Source organism: Panthera tigris, chromosome B3 (assembly GCF_018350195.1).
Source record: "Panthera tigris isolate Pti1 chromosome B3, P.tigris_Pti1_mat1.1, whole genome shotgun sequence".
NCBI classification, from domain to species: Eukaryota; Metazoa; Chordata; class Mammalia; order Carnivora; family Felidae; genus Panthera; species Panthera tigris.
This window is the reverse complement of record NC_056665.1, coordinates 124,988,645-125,011,739: the sequence shown is the minus strand read 5'-3', so window position 1 is coordinate 125,011,739 and position 23,095 is coordinate 124,988,645. Positions and strand designations below refer to the sequence as shown.

Below are 23,095 nucleotides of genomic sequence, written 5' to 3'. Positions count from 1 at the left end.
GGAAGGAATTAAGAGGACATGTAGGAGCAGCTCGTGTGGAAGGACGCCTCTTTCCCCTGTCTTCAAAAAATGTTGGGCAGCTCTCCAGCGGTCTCCATTCATTTTGTTTTTCCTGTTCTGTTTTGGGGGATTGCTGTAACCTTTTAAATGTTTTTTAAAAATTAATGTACATGGTTGTGTGTGGGTATGGTGGGGAGTACTCTCTAAGTTGGGTGTCTCAGAATCTCACCTGTCTTATACTTTGTGCAGTCTCTTCCCTATTTAGTCACCACAGTGCAAAGATGGCGAGTTGGGGAAGGCTTTTCTGTGCTAGTGAAATAGGTTATTGTGGCTATTAAACCAAATGTGTGGAGCAAAATCTGAGAAAGAGTGGCAGAGTTTAAGATGCTGTGTTCCAAACAGAGAATCTAAACTAGATATTGTGGGACCACTTAATTTAAAAACTGTGGCCTCCTGGGGCACCTGGGTGGCTCAGTCGGTTGGGGGTCCAACTTGGGCTCAGATCATGATCTTGTGGTCTGTGAGTTTCCAGCCCTGCGTTGGGCTCTATACTGACAGCTCAGAGCTTGGAGCCTGCTTCAGATTCTGTGTCTCCCTCTCTCTCTGTTCCTCCGCTGCTTGCACTCTGTGTTTCTCTGTCTTTCAAAAATAAATAGACATTTAAAAAAATTAAAAAAACAAACGTGGTCTCCAATCAAATTCTACAAGTCATTTGTAGAATTGCTAATGCGTCAATCCTAAAGAGGAAGTGACAGCTGAGATGCCTTTTATTGATTATCTTCTGTGGTGTTCTTTTCAGTCTTATGATTTTCCTTTTATAGATGAGGACACCAATGCCCAGAGCCACACATTAGTTAAGTGACAAAATTGAGATTGACACCGAGGCTTGTCAACACTCTGCAGCTGTGTCCCTCTTGTGGCTAAGCTCACTGGAAGGACCACTTCTCTGTACCCAGTCCCAGAAGGCAGAGTTTAAGATGTTCTGTTCTTTCAGTTCTAAATAGGTGATCAATACTGGGTATTTGTGACCACTTAGAATCCAGAGGGGCCATGAATTTGGAGGATAGGTATTTATTGTCTCTCACCTATAGGGAAGTTAGTACAATGAGCATTTCCCTCAATTATGGATGCAGGCAACAAACCCCAGTGGTACTAGAAGTACCTCCCACTTAATCATCAACAGAAATCACAGGTGTTTCCATATCACATTATCATTGTGACAGATATCTCAAAGGATCATTCATCTCATTGCTCCTTGGGAATCATGGTAGTTATTGGTTATATTACTGGTAGTGCTAACATACTGCAGTAATCTGGGTGGCGTATATGGTGGTCTGGTCTAGGGGACTGGATTAGATTAGAGGAAACTGAACAGATTCAAAAGACATTTAGTATTTAGAATGGATGGAACCCCAATCATACTGTTTCTCTCATTATGCTTCAAAATGTTCCATTTCTTTTTTTTAATGTTTATTTATATTTATTTATTTTGAGAGAGGACAGAGAAAGAGGGAGACACAGAATCTGAAGCAGGCTCCACCCTTTGAGCTGTCAGCACAGAGCCTGACATGGGGCTCGAACCCATGAACCATGAGATCATGACCTGAGCTGAAGTCAGACACTTAACCAACTGAGCCACCCAGGTGCCCCAAAATGTTCCATTTCTATTCCTCTACTTACTCCTGCTTTTTACCCTGAGTAACTCTTTTTTTTTTCCCCATATGACAAAGTCTTACTGATTGTTTAAGACAAAATTCAAAAGAAGTTTTCTCATGCAGAATCCTTACTTTGTGCCGTGTATGTTCCTAAAGATGGGGCATTCCTGAGTGAGCTACCCTGAGAAAGTTCTCTCCCCAGCTTTACTCTAGGTCATAGTATCTGTTTCAGCTCTTCTATTTTTGGCAAGAGGGGTCTTTGAGTGGTTCATTCATTTCCCGACGATACTCAGGTCCTTGAGGGCAGCAACACCGATATTTTCCTACTTGGATTGTTCCAACAGTCTGGTCTCCAGTACAGTGTCTGGAACTAATGAGGTGTCCAGTGGATGTTTTTAGTCACATCTCTTGTTGCCAGATTGCATCAATGTTATATCCTTGCCTCCCACCTCAGAAAAAAGAAAAATTTGCTTCCAGGTACCTTGGTCACAAGTACACTCATCTAGAAAGAGAATTTGGAAAAATAGAAATGAGTTTATCTGGTCATAATTTTTAATTATTTTATGGAATATTTTAAATGTATGTCATCAGATTCACCCATTTAAGATGTTATATTCCACTTTAAGTAGCTCCCCGGGTGAGTGGTATAATATCACTGGTGTAAATGAGATTAGGGCTTGCTCACTGAGGCTCTTGTGCAAAGCATTCAGTACCCAGCAAAGTCAGGCTCCAAAAAGAATAATGAGCTGTGCTTTTTTCAGGTAATAAAATGTTAACTAAAACTCAACAAAATATCAGTGGACGTAAAAAGCTCAAACCACAGTGCTAGTATGCCATGCCCTCTCAAGTGTTGTCATTAGCCCAGAAGCTTCTGGAAATAGACGGCTTCGTATTTTGTCTGGGACCATAATGATTGGTTTGGATCCTTTAACTATCATAGACCTTTAAAGTTAGAGGAAATTTAAGAGATCACTTAGTAGAATTTCTTCATTTTATGGGGGAGAAAAGCCAAGGACTAAGTATTAGCAGCAGAGTCAGGCCTTATAATTCCTTGTCCCTTACCCACCCTTTGAATCATTTAAAACCCTAAGAGATTTTTGGCCAGGCACAACTGGCTATTCTTCATTTCAGTCCTCTCTAAACGTTTTATCTTCTTTTTTACCCCCTGAAATAAGCAATGGATCCTCTTTCTTGAGGGTTCAGTTCACTCATGAACAAGTTAAAAGCCCCTCAGATCCAAAGAATCATGTTGGGTTTTTTTGTTTTTTTTCTTAATAATTTTGGCACCTTGATGAGACATGGCCATGGAAAGTCTCTTGACCCCCAAGCTAATGTATTTTAGATCACACATTTCTTTTCCTGGTGCTGAAGTCTAGGTGGGACAAGGTCTGGGTCTTTGTAATTCTCTTTGGGGGCTCTTTTGCAGTGAGTGGCAGGCCATCTTATTGAAGATGTGCTAAAGTGCTTTTTTCCTAACAGATCTGTTCTCACCCTACCTGACTTTACCACAGTGGCATCTCTTCCTTCCATTTGCAAAGTCCTCAGAGCTTAGAAAGGCTCTTTATTAATGTTTTATTAACATAGGCTTTCTTCAGAAATGGGAGTTAACTTTTCATGCTTCTTTCGAGGGAGAGAATGAATTCTCAGCTTAAGTGAGGAAATAGATTATGGATCAAGTGAGGAAATGGATTATGCTATTTCCTCTAAAAGGGCAACTGTCTTTGGCAGGAGTCACATCTGCCATGAGCCTCAAGAACAAATTCATGTCAGCATCGTACAGTTCATCTAGAAACAGAGAGAAGTGCTAGACACAGGGTTATAAATGTCAACAAGATGTTAGCCCTTCATAGTGGAAGCACCAAGGGTGTTCATCAGCTCTTTTACTGTGAAATGGACAACTTATGTGGAGTGCTAATTGTATTTGTTTACTAGGGCGGCCATAGGCTGAATGGCTTAAACCACAGAAATTTATTTCCTCATAATTCTGAAGGCCATAAGTCTGAGATCAAGACATTAGCAGAGTTGGTTTCTTCTGAAGTCTCTGCCCTATGTCTTCAAATGGTATTGTCTCTAGGTGTGCCTGTGTCCTGATCTCTTCTTCTTACAGGATGGTCATACTGGATTAGGGCCCACCCTTGAGACCTCACTTTAATTTAACGATCTCTTTCAAGACCCTATCTCCAAATACAACCACATGCTGAGGTACTAGGGGGTTAACATTTCAATGTATGAATTTGGGGACACACAGTTCAGCCCATAACATGATGCACACACAACTTAAAGGTCTTCTCCCTTCCCTGCCCAAGATATGCAGATTGACACTATACACTCGTCATCTATAGTCTTTCTGGAACCATCATTAGCAGTGTGACTTGCTATAGAAACTGGAATCTGCATCTGATGCTCCACTTAGAGCCTACTTCCCACAGCTATAGTAAGGGGAAAGGAATTGCTTATGCTTAATAAATCCCTCGCTCAGCCTTTTCACCTGCTTATCTACAGAATGGCTTGGTGGGTCCTGCTAGACTCGTTGGCTTACATGCTAGTTCAAAAGTAAATATGTTCGTTCATAAAAGAAGAAATGCAAAGAAGTGATATAAAGAGATGATTAATCCCTATTCAGTTGTACAGATTAAACAAGAATATCTGTTAGCTTGGTAAAGTGTAAATAATTGAAAGCATTCTTGTGTTGGGAGTGGAGAATTGTGACTTTGCATGCCTGGAGTGTGGAAAGACCTTTCTAACCCTTAGTATTAATTTAAATGTCACACTCTGTAACTGTTATTTTGTCGCTAGAAAATAACTAGACATGTACCTGAGTATGCCATGCAGCACTGTTTATATTAGTAAAAGCAAACAAAACCCAAATATCCAACCAAGTAATCAAGTAAAATGGAATGCTATGCAGTCAGGGAAAGTGATCCAATTATATTGTTAATTGAAAAAGAGAGGTTAAAGGGGTGCCTGGGTGGCACGACTCTTGGTTTTGGCTCAGGTCGTGATCTCATGGTTTGTGAGTTCAAGCCCTACATCGGACTCTGTGCTGACAACTTGGAGCCTGCTTGGGATTCTCTGTCTCCCTTTCTCTCTACCCCTCCCCACTTCTCTCTCTCAAAATAAACATTAAAAAAAAAAGAAAAAGGTTAGAGGATAGAATGTATAATCATTTTGCTATATTGGCCTATATATACTTTTGCTGTATTCGTCTGTGTGTGCGTGTGTGTGTGTGTGTGTATATATCTAAGTATATAGAAAAAAGTTTGGCAAGATATATCCCAAACTGATAATATTGATTATCTCAGGGACTTTCCTTACTATATTTCTGCAAATCTGAATTATGTATAATATTCCTAGATCACTCTAAAAATCAGAAAAAATAAAAAATGAAAAATGAATTTAGAAAATTAAATATGTTACAGAAGCTGTTTTGAAAGTTTTTATATGATGTGTCTGTTTGGGGCAGGCTTATTTGTTGGGGGAGAGTATTGAGTGCTGGTCTCTTTGCTTTAGAGGGGGGTGGCTAGTATTTCAGATACTGCAGTCATGTACTTGTGTTTAAGTTTTCACTGATGTAATGCTAGTTGTTTATTCTTGGCAGGAGGTAGTTACAGTGTAATGGAAAGCTGTCATTCTCTGGGTTTGATAGACCAACACCATCTCCGCTACTCTCCTGCTCTGTGATATTCAGCAAATTATTTTCTTTTTAAATTTTTTTTATTGTTTATTATTTTTGAGAGAGACAGAGACAGACATGCAGACACTGAGAGCAAGCAGGGAAGGGGCAGAGAGAGAGGGAGACATAGAATCGGAAGCAGGCTCCAGGTTCTGAGCACCCAGGACAGAGCCCGACGCGGGGCTTGAACTCACAGACTGCGAGATTATGACCTAAGCTATAGTCGGCCACCCAACCAACTGAGCCACCCAGGTGCCCCGTCAGCAAATTATTTAATCATACTGACTTTTAGTGTCTCAGCTGCGGAATGGAAATAATAATGGTAATACTGACCTTGCAAGCTTGTTCTGAGGGTTAAATGAGACCAGGTCCATAAAGTTCCTGGAATATGGTAAGGAGTTGCCATTGTGATGATGGCAATATAATGTAGTTTTTAGAATTCCTCCTATTTAAGAGCTAGCATCCAGTCTGTGGTAAGAAAATTTCTTAAAGTTGTAGAAAAACAGCTAAATCAAGCCCCAAATATGTTCTATTTTATGTCTGGCTAGTTTTTATAAACTGCCTTTACAGAAAGGCAGTTTCTTTTATTCTCTCAGATCTCATTGGCTGAAGGGTGGGCTCACTCAACATGCCTGTGAAACTACTCGTGTCTGCCTTTTTTCTGCAGAAGTGAGATCCAGAGGAAAAGCTTTCCTGAGAAGAGGTGGGAGGGAGGACAGCGGGGGGGGTTTCGGGAGCAGCTGCTAGGTTTACTTGCATGCCCCGCCTGCTCACCCTCCCCCCCTCCGCCCCCCCCCCCCCCCCCGACTTCAGGATTGGCTTGTTTTGTACAAATTGGTTGCCTCAAGCAACACGTTATTAGTTTGAGCCAGAATGTATCCCGGGAGACTTACTGTTTTCCTTTTGCCAAGTAATTGTCCTTTTCCTGCAGAGGATGCTGGGATTGTGGGGGCATTTTCCACTTTGGCATATTTCAGTCCAGTTCCCCCCTTTTCACTGAGTGTTTGCTATTTGCAAGGCACTTTGCCATTTCACTGCGTTTAGAAATCAACCAGTTGTGAGCTGTTAATGTTTATTTTCAAACTCCTGAATATTTCCCCCCTCCTTCCTTAAACATCCCAGTACTGTGTCTAAGGAAAGAAGATGCTATTCCTGGTGAAAATATTCACCATCCCTCTCTCTGATGTAGCACCCCTCCCCCCCCCCCCCACATATACACTCCTGCAGAATGATATTATATTCCTGCCCCATTGACATCAGGCTTGGTCGGTGAAATGCAGGTGGACGTGATACTTCAGGCACAGAGTTCCGTGTGCTTCCAACACCACTCCTTTTCCCTTTGTCAGAGCCCCCACATGTCACCCTCAGGCAGACCCTGGCTTGGACCCTGTTTTGGTGTTCCTCTGGCTTCACTGGGCCTCACTTCCCATCGTCCAGAGCACAGTCCCTGTACCCAGGACTCCAGGACCCTCTTCCTACAGAGCCACAGGCCTGCTCCCTGGCTTCGTCCTGGACTTGTGCACCCGGGCACAGCCCACACTGCTGGTGTGTGCAGCCCCAGGCCGACGGGCTGAGAATGGAGCTTGAGTGTGGGGCCAGGGGGAGCCTCCCCAGTGCAGGCTGGGGTGGGCTGGGCTGGAGGAGAAGGAAGGGGGCAAGCCTCAGGCGGGGCCACTTCCTCCTACACAGTGATGTTTCTGTGTGGAGCCCCAAGGGGTCCAACAAGCTGCCATTCCATCTTGGCCTTCTGGTTTGTTATGAACACATACTCATCGAGGAGGATAGGATACACTTCATTTAACAGGTTTTAGCTTGGTCTGTACTTTTAAATACTGAGACCTATGTTAGCCAGCATCTGAATCCTTAGGGCAGTGCCCACCAATGCTTGGGGGTAAGTCTGATGGTCTAGACAGGGGCCGCTCTTCCGGCCTGGGCCTTGGAATGATGTGCGACAGAGCCATGGCAGATTCTTGACAGATGTGAGATGTAAATCTTGTAATAAGCCATTGAGATTCTGGGCTTATCTGTTAACTGTGGCATCGTTTAGATTAAGGTCACTAATTCCAAAATGAAGAGGTGACATTCGTTGAAGTTGTCCTACTTTACCCACTTCAAATATGATATTGGCACAACTTTTTTTTTTTTTTTTGATTTTTTTTTTCAACGTTTTTTTTAATTTATTTTTGGGACAGAGAGAGACAGAGCATGAACGGGGAGGGTCAGAGAGAGAGGGAGACACAGAATCGGAAACAGGCTCCAGGCTCCGAGCCATCAGCCCAGAGCCTGACGCGGGGCTCGAACTCACGGACCGCGAGATCGTGACCTGGCTGAAGTCGGACGCTTAACCGACTGCGCCACCCAGGCGCCCTGGCACAACTTTTTGTTGTTATGTGCATGGTAGCACTACCCAGGAGAGTCTGAAACAAATCCCAGGAGTTGACTGGAGTTCTTGAGTGGGCGCGTACAGGCCCCATACTGCTGTGATCCCTCTGTTGCTGCTGGTGAATTGTTAGCATTCAGTGACATTTCAGGTCCTTTTTCCAGTAGTGATGGTTTCAATTATCGATACATCTGTCTTTCGTCACTTCCCTTGTGACCTTCCAGAAATCAAATTCAGGTTCAGATTTTGGGGGAAAACTCATAAAATGAGAAAATACAAATGAAGCCCCTAATATGAAGAATAGCGGGTGGTAGGAGTGCCTGGGCAGCTCCGTCGATTAAGCATCTGCCTCTTGGTTTCAGCGCAGGTCATGATCTCGCAGTTTCATGGGTTCAAGCTCCATGTCAGGCTCTGTGCTGACAATAGGGCCTGCTTGGGATTCTCTCTCTTCCTCTCTCTCTGCTCCCCCCGCCCCCAAACTTGTGCTGTCTCTGTCTCTCTCAAAATAAACAAACACTTGAAAAAAATTTTTTAACAACAAAAAAAAGAATAGTGGATAGTATTTTTATTTTTTTTTAATGTATCCATTATCTATGAATTTACATTTGAATGTATCTACCCATGTGTCTCCCGTCTTGTACCAAAAAAAATGGTCCCCATGAATGGTCTTCAGATTCTGTCTTCTCATATCATATCAAGTATGAGGCTCTTACTAGAGCTAAGGGTGAGGTCTTTCTGGCTTGGAACAAAGAAAAGTCACCTGGACCTCACTGGAAGTAAAACCATAAACTAGGCCTCAGGAAATAAAATAGAGATATTCATAATAGCAGTTATGGTAATTATATTGTAGGTGAAAGGTACGCTTATTTTCAAAAAGCTTTCACATACATAATTTTATTTATTCTTTATTATAGCCTGTGAGATAAGCAGAAAAACCTTCTCCCTTTTCACAGAGGAGGAAACTAAGGCCTATTAAGTTTCAATGGTTTGCTCTCTGTTCTGCTACCAATATTAATGTTGGTATTAGGAATATTAATGCACTAATTTATTAATATGTACTATATAACACATTATACTAATGATACACTTTACATTATACTTTATAGGTTTAATAGACTGTATATTATATTGCTAAGTATTAATTATTATTTATATAATGTCCTTGTCTAGGAGACTAACCACTCTAACAAGTCCAAGATTTCAGTGTTTCTATATGGTTCCAAGTTTATTTCTCATTCATACCACTGTGAATGCGGAATGGGGACAGGGTTCCATGCTCCAGAGTTCAGGGACCCAAGCTACGATGTGTCCTCAGAGTCTCCTCCAGTCAGGTAGTGGGTGGGAGGGAAAGGAGAATATCGTATTGGCAGAGCTCAGGGCCTGGCCACGCCTTACAGCCAGAGAGGCTGGAAAATGTGGCCTAAGTATGTGGCCAGAAAGCAGAGAACACCAATATTTATGAACATGAGAAGTCTATGCCACAAAAGTTATAGAAATTCATACGATTACAGGGCCCCTGTTTAAGCTCTACACCATTATATTTTTCCCCAGCTTTACTGAAGTGTAATAGCCATAGACTATATTATGAATATTTATAATGTACAGCGTGATGTGCTTTGACACACATATACATCTGTGAAGTCATCACCATAATGAGGATAATGAGCATATCTGAGGAACACCCAATAGTTCCTCATGTCCATTTGTAACCCTCCCTTTCTCACTGTCCCCCCACCTCCCGCCCCAGGTACCCACTCTCTGCTTATGCAGATTTGTTTGCACTTTCAAGAATTTATAGAAATGGAATTATACAGTAGCCTCTCTAATTTGGGTTCTTTCATTCAGCATAATTATTTGGAGACTCATCCATGTTGCATGTATCAGTAATTCATTGTTTTCTATTGATGAGTAGTGTTCCATTGTATTGGTGTGTTACAATCTGTTTTATTTAAAACAAACAAATGCAACTTTTCAGTGTCAAAGGACCTGTAAGTCATTCCTTTTTGACTTGTCAGAAAGAACAGCCCCGGTGTCTCACACATAACCCCACTCACAAGACAAGGAGGAGTACATTGAACAGGTGCTGTGCTTTTCTTGTTTTTGAACTTCAGGTCAGGTAGATTATTAATCAAGATCTGACAACCTAATGTAGACCTAGCGTTGTGCCCTGTGGCCTTGGGAATACAAGAGAAATAAGACCACTAATCCCAGAATTTGATAGTCTGAGATCTGAACTGTCATTTGCTTGTCCCCTGGTCCTGGAGTCGCAGCCTGTTTCATCCAGGGTGGCATGGTGCTGCCCATGTCCCTCCTGTGTTTACAAACCTTCCGTGATTTCCCCTGCCCAAACTTTGACCTCCTTACCTCAACATCCACGAGTTACACTCAGGTGTAACCTTCCCTAGCCTGTTTCTCACCTATAACATGAGGCTGACAATGTGTATCAGGAAGTATTTACTAAGAAATATATTGAAATAAATAAAAATTAAGCGAAATATTACAAAGTACCTATCCCCATGCCTAGTGGATAGTACATGTTCAAAAATTACATGTCTCCTTACCTTCTGCCATTTCTTGCCCACTCCGTCTTCCCTCAATTCTGGCCTTGTCTTACCTTTCCAGTATGATTTTTAACCATTTCCCTCTATCAAATGTGCTCTCCATCCAAACCAAACTTTTTTGTTCTCCACACATACACCTTTTGCTTTCCTCCCTTTGGACTTTGCTTTGCAGTGTTCCTTTGCCACGAGTACAAATGGTGTTTCTCTATTAAGGTCCAGCCCAAGTGCCTACTCCTCTGGGAAGCCACCTTGGATTCCTTGTCATACGCCCCAGAGATGCACCAACACCCCAAGGTAGGAGTCACTTCTCAGTAGCTCCACTGTGTCCCTACCAACTTCTTGTTTATCATATTCATCCCAGACTGGCCCACTTGGTGTTCTGTGCCTCTAGGCTCTTTCCCTTGCTGTTCCCTCTGTCTGCAAGGCTGTTCTTCAATAATTTCACACATCTTGCTCTCTTATTCCATTCAGGTCTCTGCTCGTTTACCACCTCCTTGGATCACCCCATCTAACACAGAGTCACCTGCACCCAATTTACTGTCTCCTTACCTGCTTGTGTTTCTCCATTGCACTTAACCCCACCTGAGGATATTTGCCTGTTTCTGATTGTCGTGCCCACATGAACTCTGTGTGTGCAGAGACTTTGTGATGTTGCTGATGTATCACCAGTGCCTGGCACATAGCGGATGCTTGATAATTATTTGCTGACCAAGTGAATATTCGCCACCCGATTATACTGTAGTCTCTATCAGATGTGCCCTGGGGGTAAGAGCAATGTCAATGTCTGATTCCTTATTAGATCACCTCAAACACATTGCCTAGAATAGTATCAGTAAACATTTCACCGAGAGACAAGTCAACAGTGAGGAGAAAACTCCCCAAGGTCCACGTGACTCAATTGCAGCTTTGGCCAAAGCTTATTGAGTACCTACCATTTGCCAGGCACCATCAGCTACTTTGATGTATGCTGTCTCAGCTGAAGCTCACAGAAGTTCTCACATCCTCACGCTAATATTCTAGTTAGAATCTTGGGAAGGTTCCATGACCTCTTCTACCTCCTTTCCTGTCACTGATGGAACCCTACCACCTCTTGGCCTGAAGTCTTGCTCAGCCGTGCTGTTGCTGATCATGTATTGGAGGTCAGAACCCTCTGCCCTGCTCCTTTGGCTTCCATTCATTTATTCACTCACTAATGCATACACTCACTCTACCCCAAGCCGTCTTGTAGCTGTTGAACCCTAGCTGCTGGTGAGGAAATATTCCTGCCTTCTCTGCCTGTATAGTGTGTTCCTCATAATTCCTTGTCCTGAAGGAGTCTGGCTTCCCCTGCTCTCTCAGTGGCCTTAATTTCTCAAACCTTGGGAGGACTAGTGTAATGCCCACTCCCCTAAATTACTTTCGGTGCCACCGTTGAGCTGCCATCATTCCACACTTTTAGGTGAACCTCCAGTGCCCCACTTCTACCACTGTCTGCCCAGTTCATGCACATCACACTGCTGATGTTGGCCCTTGACTTATGTCCTCTTAAGTCTATCTTTCCCTTAATGATATTTCCAGTACTCTGAGGTCGTGGTGTAGTGAAATGAGCATTTGGAGGGCTTGCTCTCCAGCTTAGCAGCGATAAGACTTTGGCAAATCACCTCACCTCTCCAAGTCTCCATGTCTTCATCGGGAACACAGTGATAGTGATACCCACTCTACCTGACTACCTCACAGGATTTGTTGAGAAATAAGGTGAAGTAGGCAATGTCAAGTTACCTTATAAACCAGGAACATTATATAGATGTCAGCTATTACTGGAACTTGTCTTCTCAGCTGTTCTACGACATACCAAGCTTCAGATCTCATTTTCAGCTGGAACTTCTTGGGTGATTTCCTGGTTTCACTTGCTTTCCAACCCTGGCTGGACCCCAAGGGCAGTTTTTTTCTTCAATACTCTACGAGTAGCCTTAGAGTTCTCAGAGAACCCTGACCTGCCACCATACCCCTGGACAGTTGTCAGTCCTGGGTGACTCCTACCAGATATTCACAGTCTCTATGCTGCTAAGCTCTGCTAAAAACCAAAGTTTTGATTTGATCCTTTTGCCTCATCAAGAACCTAGCTCCTTCAAGCACCACCCCATTGCATATTGTGTATTTGTCTCTCTCCCACATCACTAAATTCTCTCTCCCCTAAATATGCTTCATTAATTCTTACTCTTAACAAAACAAGTTTTTTCAATGTTGCCTTTTCTCATGTTGACATTTTTAAAAAAATTTTTTTAATGTTTATTTATTTTTGAGACAGAGAGAGACAGAGCATGAACAGGGGAGGGGCAGAGAGAGAGGGAGACACAGAATCTGAAACAGGCTCCAGGCTCTGAGCTGTCAGCACAGAGCCCGACGCGGGGCTCGAACTCACGGACCGTGAGATCATGACCTGAGCCGAAGTCGGACCCTCAACCGGCCAAGCCACCCAGGCACCCCTCATGTTGACATTTTTTTGAAAGACCTTCCTCAATTAGGTTTCAAGTTGTAGTGTAAATTTTGACAGGACTGACTCCATAGTAAATCCAAGAATATTATTTATGAAGCTTGTGGAATGCACAGCTGTGGTTTGAAATCCTGGTCTCCCTCTAATTTAGATCTTTTTCCCCTCCCTCCATTCTGTCCTGTATCTCCCTTGTAGATGCAGGATTTTTCATGTAGCCACAGGACTGACAGTCCAGCTGTGTCCATGGAACCAAAAGAAAGAACAGCTCTTGAGAGGTGAAACAGTGACTTTTCTTCAACCAGCACCTTCTTCTGTTTCATCTGTCTCTCCAGACCGTCCCTGAACATCTTGTTAGATGGAAACGGCAGGAATGTTAGGGTGGGGAAGACATACTTGGTCAGTTTTGAGAGCATCATGATTAGGGTTTGTACTAAGATCTCTTGTTCCCTACTTTCTTCTTTTCTTTCTCTCAGTTCTTTCTTCCTATTTCCTTTCCTTTCCATTACCACAGAGAGCTGGTTCTTGGAGAGTATCTCTTGTCAGTCTTCATACAGGGAAAGGGTCACATTTTTAGTGCTGACTCTTGTAGTTAAAATTGGCAGCCAGTCTTTTGGGAAGGAAGGCATTCTTTCTTTCCAGTTTTATTGAAAAAAGTAGCTGACTTACATCACTGTATAAGTTTACGGTGTACCATGGAATGATTTGATATACATATGTTGTGAAATGCCTACTACAGTAAGTTCAGCTAATATCCATCTTCTCGTATAAAAGAAGAAAATTAAAAAATTTTCTCTTTGTGATGAGAATTCTTAGGATCTACTCTCTTAGTAACTTTTCTGTATATCCTACAGTGGTGTTAACTATGCTCATCATGTTATACATTACATCCCTAGTACTTATTTTAATTTTTTTTTTATTTTAGAGATAGAGTGTGTGTGCGCACGTGAGTGGAAGAGAGGGGCAGAGGGAGAGAAAGAGTGAACGTTAAGCAGGCTCCATGCTCATCACAGAGGCAGATGCAGGGCTAGATCCCACGATCCTGGGATCATGACCTGAGCTGAAATCAAGACTCGGACGTTTAAGCAACTGAGCCATGCAGGCGCCCCAGTACTTATTAATTTTAGAAGTGAGATGGCTTGAAGGGGCAGTACGTCTTTATTCAGGAGAGCAGCCTGGCTCCCCGTGGTGGCACACCAGTTGCTGTCGGGTGTTTCCAAACCTCCTGGCGTGTTTATTCTTCACCGCTCTTCCCCTGCTCTATCTCTGCCTTCCACTTGCCAGGGCTTCCTTGCACCAGCCTCACTTGTGGAAGTAACAACAGCCCACGTGCTTCAGATCCCTAAAGGAAGATCCCTTTTCTTCCAGATGCCCAGGAAAGGCATTTTGGAGACATTGGTAAAGAACTGGAAGCAGAAAGGGAGACAGATATGAAGAGCTTGCTTAAGGGCTAGAATTCTAGTTGTGGGCCCTCAGAAAAATAAAAGGTGGTTGTTTTCACTATTTTAGAGGTCCTAGAAACTTGGTCATGATTCTTACCTTAATTAATTCATGGCTGGATGATGAACTCAGCACGTTATCAAACTCCTTTGTTTTGAAAGCTGTATAATGTGTGGTGAGACTTGAATGGTGTCCTAATATTTAAGTAAATGAAGAGAAGGAAAAAAACAGGGAGGAAAAATGAGCCATCTTTCAACAAATATATTATTTCACTTCTCTTTTATAGGTACTTGTTAGATTCAGCACTTCCAACAGAGAGGACGTGGGCATTGGTTTGGCCAGTTACTAATGCTCTGGAGGCACCACGGTGACTTATGTAAGGCTGGTTTAATGGAGTCTTACCTGGCCTCTTATTATCAGGATTATCTTTAGCCTCATGGCCGTGCTTGAACTTTGACATCCATTCTGACTGGAGCTTGCTTGAGAGTAATGTGCACTGCAGGTGTCGTGTAGCATCTTTCCCACTGCAGAGACTGGCTTTGGAACAGAAACTCTGACAAGCTCAGATTGCCGTCCGCTTCCAAGACGAAGGCAGAGAGGCAGTTTCAGAACAGGTGTGCAAACCAAGACCTTTTCTTTAGATAGGAATCGGGATATCACCTGGGATCACAAACTGATCCTCTGCTCTTTGAATGACATACTTTCTGACAAAGAGGAAAAGTCTATCTATAGGATCCGTCCAAACCTAGAAAATAAAAGCGTGTTGATACTAAGTAGTGCAATGCAGTGGAATTGGAAGAGCTGAGTATCACCAGGGACCTGAATCCCAAGTTCTCACTCACTCAGCTGAAGTTCTCACTCTGGTAGTCATTGCCTGAACACCTCTTGTTTTGAAGGAAGCACTTCCTAGAGAGGCAACCCGTGCTGTGTTCATATACCGTTGCAGTGGATGAGGTATCACTTTACCATCTACCCACTAGTCCTTTGGAGGCTAGCTGCCTAATTTGAACACTGGCTTCCCTACTTACTAGCAGTTTGACTTTGTATAATGCACTTAACTTTTCTGAGCTTCAGTGTCTTTGTTTTTATTTATTTTATTTTATTTTATTTTGAGGAGGGGAGGGGCAGAGAGAGAGAATCTTAAGCAGGCTCCACAGCCAGCACAGAGCCTGACCTGGGGCTCATCTCATCACCCTGGGATCATGACCTGAGCCAAAATCAAGAATCAGACCGCTTAACCGACTGAGCCACCCAGGGGCCCCAAGCGTCAGTGTCTTCATATGCAAAATTAGACCCATCTAGTAACAGTTTTAGAGGGTTGTTATGAAGGTGAATAAAAACACTATAATACACAAAGAAAAACACTTGATATAGTAGATGTATTTAATAGATGTCATATCGTCCAATAAAATCATGATAATTTTTAGAGTCACTAATAATAATTAGAGTTATTATGATCACCATGTCTTAGACCCATAAAGGAAAAATCTATCTGTTTTCATGTGATAACTTCTTCCCTTTGTGAAAACAGCTAGACATGCTCAGTCCCAGAAATAGCCAACTTGTCAGCTTAGTTCTTCGAAGACGACAAAGAAGTTCAAGGCCCTTGGAGATATTAATAGTAAAATATTCTAATATCTGAATCATGACAGCTTCTTCCCGGGAAATTTCTCTCCCTGAAAGAGGGATTTAAAGAAGATTAAAAAATAACTTTAAGAAGAAAATGATTGGGTTTTCTTTGCTGGATTCAAAGATAGTATTTTCTTATGGTACTTATTTATTCATTCAGTTGGTCAGTCCCTCAGTCTGCCATTTGTATGCTAGAATCGTGGACATTTTAGAGTGTGAATGTGGCTTTTTTTCAGAATCATGCCTAACTTGCAAAGAAAGCTGGATATTCTCATTTGCTGGTAGATGGCATCAGGCAGCTAAGCCTGTAGCTTCAAGACCAAGGAGGTCCTGGCCTAAAAAGTGCCATCTGTATTAGTGGCACAGTGAAAGCCATGACCTCCACCAACTTTCCCTCCCTCCCCAGTGGTGACATTGAGGGACTTCCTAAGGAGTTTCATTTTAGGGCTGGGAGAAATCCAGTCACCTCTCAGGTCTTATAACCTCATATACATGTTTATGACCCATTTTATTGCTGACTCTGGTTTCAAAGGCGGATCTGCTATGTTGTTTGAGAATAAAAATCAGTCCCTTTCAGATAGCCACAGAATTTGTTCCTGGGAAGATGACAGGCCAAATCTTCATTAAGCTGTTGAGGAATGAAGGAGGGAGGGGCTCCCTTTTTCTCTTCCCACAGTGGCTGGCAGCAGTTAGGCTAGGCAGTGTGGGCTCCTGGGAGCCTTTTGTTTGGTTTCTATGGCTCTAACCTCAATTAGCTGCTGAGCATGCAGAGGAGGGAGGATGCAGCTTTTCAACTTACTTTGGTAGTTAACAGTGGGGTTCTCTTTTTCTCCTCTGTCCAAGGCTGGAGGTATGTGTAGAGGCCAGCCTTGTGGAATCATTTGATTCTCCAAAGTTCAGTGCTTCTACTGGTGAGCAATGGCTTTGGGTATGGAAGAAAAAAAAGGCTGGGGACTAACAGTTTTGCTTGATCCTGGTTCTGTCAGCACATATGGCCATAGCGTTGAACTGTGGTCATGCAGGAAGTCTTTGCTAGACTCACCAAGGCACGAGATCCAATCCTGGCTCTGCCCCTTCTGGCCAGTTTCCCAACCACTGAAACAGGGTCAGGACGACCTGGTAGCGCCTCTGAATGGAATAAATAAAAGAGTAGATGTGAAGAACTTAGCACAGTGTCTGTCACTTAATTTGCCTGCCCCCACATTTCCGAGACGTGTGGGGACAATTCTCCTCGTTGCTTCCAGCAAGTATCCCAAGCATCTGTGGCAGCCACAGTGGACAATAAAATTCTAAAGTCGCTGAGAAGGCCTTTATTGGCTTTAGGCTGCAGGTATTGTACGCATGCCAGTGCACATGCACGCATGTGTACACGCATGCTCACATCTGTCTCCTGGGCGCTGGTGCCTCATAGGTGGATCCCTTAGACCCACTCGCATGTTTTGCCCTATGCTCTCAGTGGTGCCATTTCAGGGCAAACCAATAGGAAATGATTAAACAGATCCTAAAAGTGAGCGGGATGCTTAGTCACAGTCTCTTCTGCCTCCTCCCTTGCCCTAACATAACCACTGGGGCAGCTTGTCATGGCTCGTTTTCTGGAAAGGTAGAAGTCAGTCACAGAGTTCCATCTGCAAGGCCAGCTAATCCTGGGGCATGGTGGGCTTTTGAGTAGGTGCTAACAGATGGTGTGAAAGGAGAGAATTCCTGCCGTGGGGGAGCTAATCCGGGAAAATAAAACTAGCACATCTGAAATAATTAGCTACCAATTAAGTGTGAAATCATGTGTTACTGACCCCATGTTAGCGTGCAGTGTGGGTGGGGGTAAATTGGAGGGCAGCACTATCTCCCTAGGTGCCTGGAGCATTGCCTTGCTGAAGGATTGAGCAGTGTTGTAAATATATACACATATATATTTGTGAAATAAATAAATAACAGAACAGCTGCCTGTGACCGCTTTTCCCACATCTTTTAAAAAAAAATTAGATCTGAGTTTCAACTTTAAGCATTTTATTGTAAAACATTATTATAATATGAAAAGACATTTTAAGGAAAAAAGCCATCTCTGATCCCACGTCCCATCCAATCACTTTATCGAAGACTGTAGCTCATTCTTCATTTTCCCAGTGTCCAGCCCAGTGCCTGGCACACAAAGGGGGCCCAGTGAGTGTTTGTGAATGGCCCCGATCACAATTTTCTGTTTGCAGATATCCAGACAATGATTTTGCAGAGGGTACCAAGCCAGTACCATCTGCGTGCCAGGTCCCCTACCACACCGTTGCATTGACTTCTTACTGTTGAGGGGTGGTCTGCTGGGGCTCAGCATGATTAGGTGACTACTGGAGTGTTTGGGAGCATCACCTTTAGACCATAGAGCCTTCCTGAGATACACTAAGGATAGAAAGGTGGATGCCTAGGCTGGAGTGCTGTCCCCACCACGCCTGCCTGGACAGCACTGTTGCCCCTTTCCGCCTGCCAGATTCCATAGAGAGCATGCTCATTCCCAACGTGTCAGTGCCAGCAAGTTCCATGACTTCTCCCTACTTGCTTTTCAGGTAAAGCAGGCTTGCCTGCTGGTACTTGCATAGCTTTGAAGAGTCAGTCATAGGCCCAGTTGATACAAGATGAATTAAAATGGAACAGGTTCTCTTGTCTGGGATTCCCCCCTCTCCTTTCCTCTTTCTCACTAGACAGTTACAGGCACAGGTGGGCTGATTGGTTTATACCTTTGGTCTCGGTTCACTGGATGTATTCGTTTCCTAGTGCTGCCATAACAACTTACCACAAACTGGGTGACCTAAAACAAGAGAAATTTTTTCTCTCACAGTTCTGTGGGCTAGAAATCCCAAACAGCATGTCAATGGGGCCATGTTCCCTCAGATAGCTGTAGGGAAAAGTCAGTCCTTCCTGCCTCTTGTAGCTTCTGGTAGTTACTGGCAATCCTTGCCATTTCTTGGTTTGTGCAGCATAACTAATTTCTGACTCTATCTTCATCCCGTCTTTTTTCCTGTGTACCTTGATACCACTGGTACCTTCTTATAAGGACACCAGTCATCAGATTTAGAACCCCCCTAATGCTGTAAAATCTCGTATTAACTTGGCTACATTCTCAAAGACTATTTTCAGATAAAGTCACATTCTCAAATCTGAAGCTTAGGACTTTAGCCTCCATTTCTGTGGGACACAGTTAAACCCACCACACTGAGTGAGGCCTTAATGCACCTCAGGTCAAATATGATGACAATGCTGGTATATTTTCCTTTTGGTGAAAATTGATGTCTTCTCATGTCTTCTCCTGTAGTTGAGTTCGTCGTGCTGCCCTCTCATGTCCTGACCCCATGGGTTACTAATAGGTCTTATTTTCAAAAGAGCCAACTGGAATAATTCCCCTGGGAGCAAAGAATTCCCTCTTCCATTCCTGCATAAATTCATGAACGGGAGTTTTTGTTCACATCTGTATCCCCAATGTCTTGAAATATTAAAGCACCATCAGCTTGGGACAGAGTAAAAAGAATCAACACTTTTTCCACCCAGCATTTATTGAGCTACTGCTGTTTGCCAGGCACTGTGCAAGTTACAGGGGAGACAATGGTACAACTAGTAGTAACTATAATTTATTGAGCATCTACTATTTTTCAGCCACTGGAACAGGCTCTTTGCATACTTTACCATAAATCCTCACAGGAGTCATAAGATAGGCATTATTATGCCTATTTTATAGATGAGAAAAGAGAATAAGGATGCCAAATGAAGGTAAGAATGCCAAAAACCTTGAGCAAAGTCCTAAAGCTCACAATTGTGGGGTGCCTGGGTGGCTCAGTCGGTTAAGTGTCCAACTCTTGCTTTTGGCTCAGGTCATGATCTCACGGCTTATGGGTTCAAGCCCCACATCGGGCTCTGTGCCGACAGCTCAGAGCCTGGAGCCTGCAGCAGATTCTGTGTCTCTGACTCTCTCTGCCCCTCTCTCTCTGCTCACACTCTTTCTCTCTCTCAAAAACAAATAAACACTTTTAAAAATTAAAAAAAAAAAGCTCACAATTGAAGGAATCACATTTGAATCTGAATGATGTACCATGGACCAGTCCTCCTCTACCTTTTGATTGAAGGTTTCCCTTAGAAGTCGAGTAGTTTTTTTTTTAATTAAACTTTAAAATTATCTTTTCATTATTAATGAGATATGTAGATAGGAAGGAACTGATATATTGTTTAAAATATATCAGACAAAAATGGTTTTCTTTTTTTGTCTTTCATTTCATTTCATTTCATGCTTTCATTTCAGTCAAATATCAACTTTTAATAATAATAGCATCCGATTTAATAAATGAAGAAGTAATGGGAGAAAAATCACCATTTTCCAGTCCCCATGAAGTAATGCCCTCAACGCTGATTCTCAATGCTGCCAAGTGCACACACCAGAGGTAATCAAATATGAGTTGCTTCCCGATGGAAGTACACAAGAACACCTATCAAGTAACGATTCTGTCCAAAAACCAAACATGAATTGGGTCAAGCCTTTAGATTTAACTGTGAATTCACAGGAAATACAGGGGCAGACGAACATGTTAAATCACACCATTGTCAAGATGTGGTCGTGGGATAGTCTATGTGATGAACCAGCTTCTTTAACAAATAAATCGCAAGGAAAAAAAAAATAAAGATGGATGAAGAAGCTTTGGATTAGAAAAGACAACATGTATCTACCAGTTGCCTAATTGACTTGACCAAAGTACAAAAAAAAAAAAAATCTTTCAAAGATTTGTAGAAATTTAAACACTAACCGGATATTGGATTACAGTAATATAGTAATTATAGTTTAGTTTTGATGTAATATTTAGGTTATGTTTACACACAGAATCCTTATCTTTTAGAGATACCTGCAAAAATGTATATGGATAAAATGATATGATACTGAAAATTTGCTTCCAAATAATCCAGAATGGGGAGGGAAATGGGTGAAACAAGATGTGAATGAGTTGGTAATTGTTGAAGCTGGTGATGTATACATGGAGGTTTGTTACACCTTTTTCTCCACTTTTATATATGCTTGAAATTTTTTATGACAAAAAGATTTTTTTTAAGTTTATTTATTTTGAGAGAGAGACAGCATGTGTGTGAGCTGGGGAGGGGCAGAGAAAGAGGGAGAGAGAGAATCCCAAGCAAGCTCAGTGCTGTCAGCACAAAGCCCGAAGTGGGCCTCAAACCCATGAACCATGAGATCATGACCTGAGCCAAAATCAAGAGTCGGACACTTAACCAACTGAGCCACCCAGGTGTCCCTATAACAAAAAGTTTAAAGGCTTAAAGCAAAAAGGTTTATAATTATGCTAAAAGGAAGTAGTTCAGAAAATCTGATAAAGCAAGAATGGAGGAAAATGTCTGTGTCCACATGAAATTAAGCTGGTCTGTTTTCTACTGGATCTATGCTCACCTGCCAGTTAATATCGTGATGGACCTCCCTTGGGAACAGCAGCTGAGTAGGCCATGTGGTGGGAGATGATGAACAACAGAAACAACTTGGTTCCTCTTTTAAAGCGATTATCGTGCTCCACCGCCAACACATTTAGAGAGCCGGAAGCCGTGATGGTCACTATCTGGTATTTGTGTGGTGCTGTGCCATTTACAAAATGTTTTACATACTTCTTTCAGTTAATCTTCAATCACAGCCTTATGAGGTAGATGATTCTCACTTTAGAGACCAGGAAACTGGAACTCTGACCTCTGACTTCATCAGAACATAACTAAACTGGGACCCAAGCCCTGTCTTGGATGCAATCAAGCACTGTTGTTCCTTCCCAACCCTTTTTTTTTTTTTTTAATGTTTATTTATTTTTGAGAGAGAGACAGACTGTGAGTGGGGGAGGGGCAGAGAGACAGAGAGGGAGAACCAGAATCCCAAGCAGGCTCCAGGCTCCCAGCTGTCAGCACAGAGCCACAAACTGTGGGATCATGACCTGAGCTGAAGTCAGGCACTTAATCGACTGAGCCCCCCAGGCGCCCCCTTCCCAACTGCTGATTGCAGAGCAGCTGAAGCAAGCATTCCGTGTCTTTTAAGTGTGTGCATATGTCAGAGCAGTGCTGCGCCATCCATTCCTGGCGTAGACTTCTTTCTTCGTGGATGGTCATGGCTGGATGTAATTGGGAATAAGAAATAATGCATTGGACGTGAAGATTGTGCTAAATTAAGAGGGCAGGATGGGGGACAAATACCCCCCCCAAACGAATAAGCTCCTATCGCATTCTCAATACTGTGCTGTTGACCAGAGTCTAATATGGGTGTGAGAGTCACAGCTGGAGGAGGGAAGGAGTCAAGGCTTTCTTTGCTTGAGAAGGTAGATGGGGAGGAAAAAAAGAAAAGAAAAGAATGAGAGAGAGATGGGCAGGAGGATCGGGTCAAAGCATGGGCACCCCGAACTAAAGCTAAGGCCCAGGGTGATGCCTCAAACTGTAGAAGTGCTGCCACCACCATGTGTAGGGGAAAAGTACCCAGTGGACTAATTCTGAAGGCCTATGGCTTCTATAGGAAAATATTGAGAGAATAAGATGGTATTCACATTATTCCTAGTCTTTCTAGGAGAAGTGAGTCAGTCACACCATTCCTGACATGACCTTTAAAATTCTAAGGAGGCAGGGAAAACTACTTCTAATTAAATGTCCGATGCTTGTTCTTTTTTTTTTTTCTTCTTTTTTTCAACGTTTTTTTTTTTTATTTATTTTTGGGACAGAGAGAGACAGAGCATGAACGGGGGAGGGGCAGAGAGAGAGGGAGACACAGAATCGGAAAGAGGCTCCAGGCTCCGAGCCATCATCCCAGAGCCTGACGCGGGGCTCGAACTCACGGACCGCGAGATCGTGACCTGGCTGAAGTCGGACGCTTAACCGACTGCGCCACCCAGGCGCCCCTGTCCGATGCTTGTTCTAACGTGTGTGTTAATGTTGTGTCAGATTTGTGATACGGTATATTTTGTATATACATATAGAATTATGTTGGAGTCCCTTAATCACATGGGTTTGAAATGTATGCACAATTAAAAATTGTTTCATGCTGAGATAGTGTAACAAGGTCTTAGAGAAGACCCACATATTTTCTGGATATGATTTCATTGATCAAGAAAGAGGAGGGGTTGTAGCAGCCAATCTCTCAAATGCTCTGAGCCATGGAACCTCATTTCGCTGTTTTGAATGATTATGAGATTTGTTGTAGCTCTGTTTCTACAAGACTTTATTATGTCTAGAATTTGTAGTAAGCCAAGGTGAAGTTTGGGAACAGAACCCTTAATTATAACATTGTTAAGG

The 23,095-nt window shown here is 42.8% G+C and overlaps 1 protein-coding gene and 1 long non-coding RNA gene across 5 annotated transcripts in view; one reads left to right on the top strand and one right to left on the bottom strand.

Annotated features, from left to right (window-relative positions):
- STON2 (stonin 2) overlaps positions 1-23,095 on the top strand; it is a 144,754-nt gene that overhangs the window by 66,590 nt on the left and 55,069 nt on the right. The window contains exon 6 of one of the 4 annotated variants that reach the window (XM_042990270.1): positions 10,483-10,563. The exons of 2 other annotated variants lie outside the window; for them this stretch is intronic. In XM_042990270.1, coding sequence (XP_042846204.1) covers positions 10,483-10,563 — 81 coding nt within the window. Of the gene's footprint in view, positions 1-10,482; positions 10,564-20,099; positions 20,221-23,095 lie in introns of those variants that run through there. One more of the 4 variants, XM_042990273.1, reaches the window with a different exon arrangement.
- LOC122239675 lies at positions 1,645-11,268 on the bottom strand. The gene is made up of 3 exons (XR_006219019.1): positions 11,202-11,268; positions 6,222-6,362; positions 1,645-2,157 (listed from the first exon to the last, which is right to left on the bottom strand). It is a non-coding gene; the product is annotated as an uncharacterized LOC122239675 (long non-coding RNA).